This window comes from Lygodium microphyllum, chromosome 6 (assembly GCF_053477565.2).
Source record: "Lygodium microphyllum isolate KBCC chromosome 6, Lygodium_microphyllum_v1.1.10, whole genome shotgun sequence".
NCBI classification, from domain to species: Eukaryota; Viridiplantae; Streptophyta; class Polypodiopsida; order Schizaeales; family Lygodiaceae; genus Lygodium; species Lygodium microphyllum.
Genome location: NC_141140.1, coordinates 56,483,741 through 56,494,806, shown reverse-complemented (window position 1 = coordinate 56,494,806; position 11,066 = coordinate 56,483,741). Strand labels below are relative to the sequence as shown.

General features: G+C 39.2%; 1 protein-coding gene across 1 annotated transcript; it reads right to left on the bottom strand.

Annotated features, from left to right (window-relative positions):
- Positions 1 to 1,938: 1,938 nt before the first annotated feature.
- On the bottom strand, positions 1,939 to 4,725 carry LOC148034594 (protein neprosin-like). The gene is made up of 7 exons (XM_087680681.1): positions 4,612 to 4,725; positions 4,349 to 4,435; positions 4,003 to 4,248; positions 3,058 to 3,240; positions 2,908 to 2,961; positions 2,547 to 2,696; positions 1,939 to 2,313 (listed from the first exon to the last, which is right to left on the bottom strand). The coding sequence occupies exons 1-7, from the start codon at positions 4,723 to 4,725 to the stop codon at positions 1,939 to 1,941; spliced, it is 1,209 nt and encodes a 402-aa protein (XP_087536807.1).
- Between the last annotated feature and the right edge of the window lie 6,341 nt (positions 4,726 to 11,066).

The window sequence follows — 11,066 nt, the reverse complement described above, 5'->3', positions numbered from 1 at the left end:
TATTGAGATCCGCAGGGTCATATTTCAGGAGGAGCCGAGAGCTCCCGCACAGCCAGTTGGACAGCCTACAACTGCAGCAGATGCTCATGGTCAAGGTGTTGGACAGGCAGCTGGGCAGGCAGCAGAGCCTGCCGTGAGACAGTCTACTAGAGATAGACATCTACCTGATAGATTTCAGCCCTCGATGCATTATGTCTTGGTTACAGATACATGAGAGCCTTTCACCTATGATGAGGCTATGCGCAAGGGTGACAGTCACTCTTGGGAGAGGGCTATGCAGTCTGAGATAGACTCCCTGCATAAGAATGACACTTGGGATTTGGTTTTCTTGCCTATGGGCAAGAAGACTTTGCCATGTAAGTGGGTGTACAAGCTAAAAAGTACCCGATACCCCAAGCCGGCATACAAGGCTAGATTGGTAGCAAAGGGTTTTAAGCAGGAGCGTGGTGTGGACTTTGACGAGATCTTTTCTCTTGTGGTTAAGATAACCACCCTGCGCTTAGTCTTGGCTTTGGTTGCTCAGCTTAACTTGGATTTATACCAGATGGATGTCAAGACGGCTTTCTTACATGGAGACTTGCATGATGAGATTTATATGGAGCAGCCTAAGGGCTTTGCAGAATCTGGCAGGCAGCACCTAGTGTGCAAATTGAAGAAAAGTCTTTATGGCTTGAAACATGCACCTAGGAAGTGGTATCATAAGTTTGATGCCTTTATGCAGTCACAGGGCTACAGTCGGAGTGCTATGGATCTGTGTCTTTACACGAAGAAAGCCCGTGATGGTTCTTTATTGATTTTGGTACTCTATGTGGATGATATGTTGATAGCAAGGAAAGCTCACGATGAGCTAGATGCTCTTAAGGCTCAGCTCAAGAAGAGCTTTGAGATGAAAGATCTAGGACAGGCCGCTCACATACTTGGTATGCGCATTAGACGCGACAGGCATCATGGACTCCTCTACTTATCACAGAGGGAGTACATTCATAAAGTCCTTGAGCGCTTCCGCATGCAGGACGTAAAGCCTATTGGCTGTCCATTGCCTTCTTATGTGAAGGTATCACAGGCTGATTGTCTACAGACAGATGAGCAGAGGGCCGAGATGGCCAAGATTCCCTATGCATCTGCAGTGGGCAGTCTTATGTATGCCATGATAGCCACTCGTCCAATGCGCCCATTTTGTTAACATATCACTAATAATAAAGCATAAAATATAGATATATGTTAACTTGATTTCACCCTTAAATGAAAAGGTAGACATGTCCTTTCATAATAAAAACTTTAATATTTGCATCCTATACTTTGGATCTCTTGTCTGTCTTTTGACTAGACTGGTTCTTGTCATGCGTTAATTGCAATACTTCCCTGCTAATGCTCCTAGTGAGAGTTTCCACCAACAAAGTAAGGTTGCCTGGTAGTGGACATAGTGCTCAATTATAACAATAGCCTATTTGGAAAGTCCCAATGCCAACATTTAGATATGTGATGCAAAAATCTGGTAGAAGAGTAATATAAGCATTAGAATAATATAAGAGGCAATGCACAACCTATAAGGATAGAATTAGTCCATTATAACAAGCATAGTGTCAAAGGTTGGTAATCTGTTGGAGTTTCAATGCAAAAGACCAGCCTATCAAGAATATAATTTATTTTACATGGTTCGTATAGGGAAGTTTGATGTTTTAGTAGTGAGCATAACTTCACATTCAAGGTTTGTCCAAGCATGCACAACAATGCAGGAGCTTGCGTGTGTGTGTGTGTGTGTGTGTGTGTGTGTGTGAGTGCGTGCATGCGCTAAGAACATGTACATTAAAAAGCATAACATAAAATTTGAACTTGCATAATCAAAGGATTGAGAAAGTTTGTGATAGAAGACATATAGAGATAATGAAAAGAGAGGCACGATCTTTGGAATGTGAAGAGATTTGTAGATTGAGTGTTTCATGGGCATGCTTTGCTTCTTCCGGGACCACCATAGAATACATAGGTTTGGCCCTTAGAGTCGGACTGCACTTTGGCGTCATAGCAGTCGGGGTTAGTGACTATGGTTTTGAATTCGCGGACAGGAGTCCAATGAAGCGTGTCATTCGCTACCGCGATGCTTCGGGCAAAGGCAGACTTCGCCAAGCCGCCGGATGGGAACCGGCCGCTTCCCATGACGGTGGTTGTGTGCTTATCCTTTATCCTTTTGTTCACGATCTCACCTCCTACTTCCATACTATTTGCCGATTTGGAAAGTCTGTTGAATAATTTCCCTGGCCAATACCCCACCACCTCGGCATTAACGCGTAGCCACCAGTTTCCCGATTGAGTATCCTGCATCATTAATCCACCTCATTGGCAAGATCCTTAGGCAGAACGACCAACCAATTCTTTGTTTTTCTTCAAAATCATACCCTCCAATCCTAATTAGTCTCATGAGGTTGCAATAATTAATCCCGGAATTAGCTTGTCCAAACAATTAGTGACTTGATACTTCTCTGGCAATGTAATTTGCATTAACTGCTGCTGTATGTCTCATGGACAGCAATGAGAGATCGAAATCGAACCTTCCAAACTTGAAGAGGGTTAATATCATAACGTCGACCTCCCACGCTTGAATAACCAGCTAAAGGTTCTCCGAGAAGAGCCTTTTGAGAAGTTAATACAAAGCCACGACACACCACATTGTAACATCCGGTGTTCCTATAACTATCAGCCTTAAACACATCAAAACAAGTAGATAGATTAGCAAAACCTTAAATAGCAATCTAAACCATTAGCCTAGAGTAATAGTTATGCTGCCTAAGGAATATAAATGGATACATGAGTTTTGCTAACTTAAAAGAGTTGTTAAGAATAAGCTTGCCATGTGGAACCTTTAGATAACTGTATAATGGTCTCACATACGAATCTCATTAGGTAACGTACCGTCCAATATGTGAAGAGGTGCGGTTTCTTACTACCAAATAATAGTGGATAAACCTGTATAATGACAATGATTAGAGCCTCACAATGGTTTACATGTGGAAATTAAGGAGTAACAAGAATAATCTAATAAAGTGGTTAGATTAGCATTACTGCCCATCCAGCTTCAATAATCTCCGTATTCGTACGATTACGCTTGTCTATATTCAGAAGCCATAGTTGTGCCAAACTAAATTCCTCTGATTTGTGTTTGACAAATGGTTTCCAGACGTTCAAAACAACTGTCATCCCATGGCCCTCATTGTTTGCTATAAGGTCTCTCCTCGCAACACCATACTAGTAAAGAATAGAAAACTTGTTAGGCTATCAACACCCTATATTGCTTGAATATAATGTGTATATGCTTTGTGTGTGTGTGTGTGTGTGGGCACATTCATCATAGATGGTCAATAGTGCACTCCTAATATGAAAAATGTCAAAATATGAGATTCCACCTACTTCTACCTACTTGTTGCCAAATTATGATAAACCCTTGTTTTTGGGAAGGTAGTATTTTATTGCATGAAACAAATGAGAGAATGGCATATCATATCTTCTTATGTTTTTAAACCTTCCCCTTGTCGTGCTACTCATGGGCCCTCATCACCTCTACAACTCGTTGCGAGGCAACAAATATGTAGTGCGTAAAATGCAAGTTAGGGTGATGCCACACACTTGCTTTATTTTTTGAATGTGTAGGAAGTGACTAAGTTGCATGTGGCACCTTATTTAAGCCTCATACATGCTATAAAAGGGGCTAACATTAAACATTGGAGAAGTCTACTCATGACCTATTGACCCTTAAGATAGGCTGGTTAGCCCTATTATCTAATTTAGTGCTTATCACTCACATCCTCTTTTTATGAGAAATGTCAACATATGTCGTCTAAATATATAATATTCCACCTCTCTCCCTCTCCTTTTATTAAATATCAATAGATGTTAATTAATATATAGTACTCTCTCTCTCTCTCTCTCTCTCTTTGTGTTGTTTGTCTTTGTTAGGAACTAGAATTTGAAATATCTTCTCAACAAGGAGGTCAAATGAAATATAGTTACCTCATGTATTTCTATATCATCAGGGGATTCATCCTTGTTGTGAGTAAGTCGTTGATCATGATTTCTCTTCATATGGATAGATTTTACAAAAGGGATTCTAGGTATAGGCACTGTGCCCCAAGGGCATAGTAGCGTCGAATTGGCACGACCTTGTAGATAATCAAAGTCTCGAGGATTTCCCAGAGTAAATGGTTTTGGTAGTGGAGGATCAACACTAGTGCCTATGGGAAAGGAGGTTGGAAATTCCTGACAAAAGCAATAGAATGACCAAAGAATAATTTGTATATATGAGGTGGATGTAAGGACAAATACAAACTATAAAAAGCCACAGCGTTTTTGAATATACCTGGAAAGTGTGGTTCTGGAGGAGAGGATGGTCGAACGCAGGCTGCTTCTCTCGCAAGACACAATCAATGCTATGCCCAGCTGGACTCTAGCAGTCATGTTGACGAAGTGATTAAGGGAGTTACAAGCCGAGTGACGAGCTATCGGATGAAAAACAGTTAAAGTCTGTAGACGTGCTCGCGACCATCATATTTTCCAAAGAATGTGAATAGTCAGTCACAGTCACAGTCACTAACCGAGCGATTCAGTCGAGGACGTTCTCACCTTGATGGTAACGACTGTGTGCTTGGGTGGTGGGACGTGATCTGCACTACGCGCGAAGCAGCAGGACATCATGGTGGCGATATTCAGGATCACCACCTGCACCCACATCCCCATCGTATAGATCTGCGTAACCGTGAATGATCATCTCATTCCTCCTCCTTACATAAAGAGAGTCATGAACCCGGGTATATTTATTATACGGTATGATTTCCGAGATTAAGTTGATCCTTCTAGGTCGGTTCAAGCTAGGGATTAAACCTAGCTTGACATTAGTATACTCAAACATTAGATATGGATAGATAGGAATTAAACCTATCTCTGAATCATGACCTTCTGCATGATCCTTTCTTATACGCTTACCTTGTAACTTCACAATCTCAGGCAAACAAGAGAGACATTGATATAGTAGCTGTCTCGAATTTGCTAGAAACACTCGAGTCAAATGTATTATGAATTCTCAATTCTTTTATTCTCCATTGTGTAATCACTGTCTCTGAATTGTGGCCTTCATGATCAATTCTCATATGCTTACCTTGTGGCTTCACAATCTCAGGAAGGTTGGTGGTAGAAAAATTGCAATAATAGCTATCTTGAATTTGCTAGAAAGGTTGGAGTCAAATGTATTATGAATTCTCACCTTTAGATGTTTTGAACGGCTCTACAATCTGAATTGTTAGGCTCACAGGCAAAGGCTTCCTTCTATGACAGAAGAAGATAGATGCTCTTTAAATATTATTTGCATTTAAAGGGTCCAGAGACTGGTTTGGTAGGCTCTTCGATAGAAGCTTGCTGCTAGAAGAAAATAGATAATTTGCAAATTAATTTTGGTCACATTTAAGCTACAAATTGATGCCCTTCTAATATTTCAAAGGATCCAGAGTTGGATTGATAGACTTTCTTCTGGTAGAAGCTTTGCTTTTATGCTCAAAAGAAGGTACATAATTTGCTGCTTTACCTTCTTTTTTTTTCGCAAAAGGAACATAATTTGTTGTGCTTGACCTGTTTTTTTTTTTCAAACTCAGTAGTTGCATGGACTGATTTCGTCAATAATTTGTTGCATGACCTTCTTCTTCTTTTTTTTCAAAAGCCACATAATCCGCTATTCTTGACTTGTTTTTTTAAAAGCTAAATGGCTACATAGACGGATAATTTCCTTAATAGTTGCTATGTGTAGTTGATTTTTGATATTTAAAAATTTGGCAAGTTACATACTTTGGTGTATTTTGCAGTGGTTCTATTTGCCTCGGTTATGCAAAATCTAAATAGTTGGCTGTAAAGTGAGTGGAGATAGAAAACACAAGAAAGGAGAATATAAATGTTTGAGGAAGGTGCATCAACATACTCTCTTCTACTCATTTTTTATTGCAAGCAATTTCTTATGATCACTGTTGCCAATGGAGATCTTGCAGTTTCAAATTTATTATAGGCTTGGAACAATGGCCTTTCGACAATACACTCAAGACTCTCAAGATGACATTGTTATGCAAACACACTCCCAAACATCTTTGGATGGCCAATTTTCAAGTCCTCCAAGTTTACTCCCCAATGCACCATATTAATTGCATACCAGACAACCACAAATGGGCATGCAATTTGCAATGCCTCCTTTGGGCTTCATTCTTCTAAAAATATGCATTGCATGATGCCTCAAGCTTCTAATATTCCACCACAAAGTCCTCACTTGCAACACTGTAGTCATGATATGCATGGGGTTCAATCCTTCTCTGATTAAGGTCATTCTCTTGACCACCATGATCAAAGTGACCATGTGGCCACACCACCTCCAAACTCTTAGAGAACAAAGAAATCAGCCTTAGTCCAATAATATGTCACCCACTCCTCCACTCCCAAAGAAGAAAACTATTGCCAAGAAAAAGGTGAGCAATGATGTAGACAATGAGGATGATGGAGAAGAAAAAGGTGAGCAATGATGTAGCCCATGTCACATATGTTAGCCATGCTTTTGCTACCCAAGAAAAATTGACTCTAGAAGGAGAAACTTCCTTGGGGGATGTTGAAGGTAGCACATCCATGGAGAATCATGTACAGAAGGTATCAAGAGCTAACTACATGGGTCACAAATCCAGAGTTGATGATTTTTTATCTACAATGGTTAGAATTAGACAAGATCTAGTCACACAACTAGTCACTTTGATTGAAGATGTTGGGCTTATCCATGTGCTCAAAATTTTTATGAAGTTGTCTTGATGGGCTCTTACACAGCTCAAATGTTCAAGAAGCGCTTTCTGTTAATAGGGACACATTCCATTACCTCTATGGCAAGTTAGTGGCTATGTAAAAGTTAAGCTAGAAAACATCCATTGGTAGCTCCTAGCTTCCAGGATGAAACTTGATTTTTAGTGAGGGAATCTACTAAGGGACTTGGGGTTCAGCAACTCACCCCTTCCATTGTCGTATGGTTACATGTTCAATGAAAGAAAAGCAAGAAAAAGATATCTATATAAATATTCTAGATATATGCTTATGAGATACCTACTCATGTTCATGACAAGTTTTCTAATATCAAAACTGATCCATCAAAATAGTCTTAAGTTTCCATTAGTAAGTTCTATTAATTTAATGAGAACTTTGGGTAGATCAAAACACATGTAAGGAGTTATCTTGAGTGCTATAAGGCGTCCATGCCTAAAAATACAAAAAACCAATGTGTTTTTAAAATAGCAATATTTTCTACTATTTTCAAATAATTTTGGAAATTTTACCAATGCTAGCTTGTGGCAATTTGAGTACTTGGATGTCCATGTTAAGAGTTTGGATGTAAAAGTTAGAGCAAGACAAGTTATAACCATGCTTAAGATAGCACTATTATCCTCAAAGTTTTGATCATGCTCCATTGCTTACAAGGTTTCTTGCTTAAGGCATCTACTTGCATATGATTAGTGGATGCTTTGGGCTATCAAAAGGCATTATTTTGGGTGATTTTTAGCAACAAAGGAGTGATCTTTTGCTACTCTACATATCCATAGAATGGGATTGAGGGGTATACACCTAGCTATAGAGCATTCTTGATTATTTTGATTAATGTATAAAGCATAGTCTTTCATTGTGTTGTCCTATCAAAGAGTTTGGAATTGCATAGAGTAGTCAAGCAATCATCTTAGACACAAAGTTCGTAATCCAAGAAGAGTGGTCACAGCATTTAGAGCTTATCAATGAATAATTCACAATGTGTTTTGGTTTTTTGTTTTTAATTTCTTCTAAGTATCTTGTTTATCTTCTTTGAAACCCAATGGTTAGTGGCCTAACCAACATCCCCCCCCCCCCCCCCCCCCCCGGGCGACATTTAGTGAATTTGATCTGAAAAGCCACATCCAAACTTGAGAAGATGGGAGACAATATATGTAGATGATGATGTTATCAAACACAAATACTTCATGAACTCCATGAGAACTTATGAGATGTTCAAACAAGAAGCAATGACTAATGCTTTGGAGAAGGCTATAGTTGAAGTTAAGAAATTTGACGAATTAAATATTATCATATTTCATGTTTATGCTACAGAAATCTTGAGATAGCCACAGTACCCCAACCAAAGTTATGCCAATATATTTTGATAAAGTTGTACCTTATGAGCTATGAAATAGAGTAAATGCAACTTATATAAAGTGATCCAGGTTTTTCACAAACCGGATTTCTACTACAAAATTTGGCCAAAACCCCTATCAAGAGCCTTACCATATCACTTTGGGTTTACTCTTCAAGCATTAGGTATGCTACATTGCTTCTCGATTATGATAACTCTAGCAAATAGGGGAAAGAAGTTCTTAGGAGAGATGTCAATGTAAAGGGTAAAAGGGATGGTTATCTTAGTGAAGATAGAAATGGATTACACTTAGGAGTTGAGTAAGTGCATAGAATTTTCAAAGAACTAGCCTCCAACTACATATTGTGGATTCTGCCTGTATCACTAGGATTTAGAATCTATCACCATCATTAGAGAATGCCTCACCCTAGAACACAAGTCAATATCCACATCCTGATGTCATTTGGATCTTACACAAAAGCTTACAAGTATGGACCCCTTCTGTCATATGCTTATATGTATTTATATATATATAAGGAACTAAAGTCCAATCATCTTTTGGAAGCCGTTCTTTATAATCTCAATAACTTTCAAGGAAAAGTGAATTTCCACGTTTCTCGATCGGTTTCGACCTGGTCTACAAAGTTGCAAAAGAAATATTTTTCAAGTTCTTCACCGATTTGAAGTTACAAAGGTGCAGACTGCTGGCTACATGCAATTTTCTCCTCTCTTTCATGACATCAACTTTCCATTCTATCCTTCTTGTAAATATATTATAATAATGTGCTTTGGACACCCACCTCTTGTAGTCTAGCTCCCTTTCTCTATTTTGTCTACCACCACCCTTGGCTTCTTGCATGATGACCAAGGTGGGGACTTGTCCCATCCACTATTCTCCATATTTTCAAAGATGTTATACATCATCTAGGATTATGTTAATCAAGAAGATTAGCTTAATCTAATCTCTCATGGAGGCTATATAAGGAGCCCATGGAGATGTAAAGAGGAATGAAAATGACAAGCACATGAGAGCACTCTAGAATACCCTTATGCTAGTCCATCTCTTTGAGGTAAGCTATGAGTGAGTTCTTTTATTATGTAGCATAATGGCAAGCTTCCTCTACCTCTTCTCCTCTTGTCTCCCTCTCTTCTCATCTTCTCATTCCATGAATACATAATGGCAAGCGTACTCTACCTCTTCTCCTAATGGCAAGCTTCCTCTACCTCTTCTCCTCTTGTGTCTCTCTTCTCTCATCTCTCTCTCTCTCGTATTCTAATATGGTGTCTAGTACATATATTCTCACTTGTGAAGTTGTGTCTTGGTTCTTTTGATTCTCTTTGAGAAAAGGGATGTCCTAGCCCATCCTGTGTTTGGCTAAGTGGTGTCTCTCTTTAGTTCTCTTAGTGAGGATTGGAGGTTGGATGGGTAAGAGGCAACCCATTCATCATTTCAGCCCTCATTTTTTGTGCCCCCATTGAGGACTTCTTAAGCTACGCTCTACAATTTCTATGAAGGAAGAAACATCTAAGGAGTTGTCCTCTTCTTCAATGAATCTTTGTCAAGGAATCACTAAGGAGAAATTTTCATCAAAACCTATTCAAGGGATTCATTGCTCAAAAGTTCCACTATGGTCTTTAAAAGAAGCTCAAGAGAAGAAGAATCTTTATTGACAAACAACACGTATGCGGATAAAAGCAAGTTAATTACACACACCCTTCTTTGCTTCAAGAGAAATCTTGCTCTCATCAAATCTCTAGGTCAAGGCATTGTGTTAAGTGCTTGGTGTCTAGTGTAAAGACACTCCCTAAGGAGCCTCGTTTTCAAGTGGTGAAGGCACTTTCAAATTCAGGGATTAATAAGTTTTTGGAGGGGGAGTTACACATCAATGGTGTGCGGTATTGACGAGAGGCTACATATGGTGATGCATTTCAACTATTACTAGCAAGCAGACTCAAAGTAATTGAGAAGGTAGCTATCGAAGCCTATGAACTTCACAAGGGTGATGATGGTCACACCAAAGCTACGCTAATCAATGGTGAGAAAATCCTTCGCATCTCTCAAATGGTGGGATCTAAGAGGCCAGAGCTTCAACAACACGCTTCACGAAAGTTTGTAGTGAAAAATTGTAGTTAATGCATAAATGACTACTCCTACTTTCTATAACTTTCAATCGGTTCAAAACATTTGGGTGGATGTATGCATTAGTAGAAAGATACATTTTCAGCAAAGGTTGGTCTTCTATTTTGGAGCTGAGAGATTGAGAGAGATCTTGTTGTCCCTTGATCCCATAATATTTTCTATTTCGGACTATAATATCTCCTTTAATGTGCACATATTCATTCTACTCTAAGTGTATCCATTGAACCATAGGGATTTGTATGGACCTATCCGTCCACTTGCTAGACAAACTATGTCTATAATAGTTAGCACAAAGCTCAGGTTTCAAAATATCATAAGGGACTTATTGGGCCCTCTTTGTCTTGCTGAGATTAATCATCTGTGAATCCATTTATTCTACCCTTAATACGATATGACGTGGGCCTAGATGTGTTCATCTTTATTTTGTATTGAGCTAGATCAACATCTTCCTACATGGCTTTTCCAAGGTTTTTTGGGCACAAAGGGAAGAAAGCTCTAGACTTTCTAGATGACTTAGAAATGGCCTTCCTAGTCACAGGTCGAGACGATGAAGCAACCAAAGTACGGGCCTTCTCTTTAGTTCTAAAGGGTGATGCTTGAGTGTGGTATCAAGCTCTCCCGGAGGCTATAAGGGATAACTGGGAGAATCTCAAGACCGCATTCATGTATGAGTACCAATATACAGAGCCTCTTGAATATATTTAGAGACAGCTCCTAGATCTTCACCAAACCTTACCAGAAGAGTACCAAGCATATGAAGGCATATTTATA

What these genes read in the sequence shown, in the direction of transcription:
- LOC148034594 (XM_087680681.1), bottom strand. Translation starts at nt 4,725, where the DNA reads ATGGGGATGTGGGTGCAGGTGGTGATCCTGAATATCGCCACCATGATG. An exon ending in TCCAGAACCACACTTTCCAG is followed by an intron (nt 4,249 to 4,348) that starts GTATATTCAAAA and finishes TGCTTTTGTCAG; the next exon opens with GAATTTCCAACCTCCTTTCC. An exon ending in ATGATATAGAAATACATGAG is followed by an intron (nt 3,241 to 4,002) that starts GTAACTATATTT and finishes ATTCTTTACTAG; the next exon opens with TATGGTGTTGCGAGGAGAGA.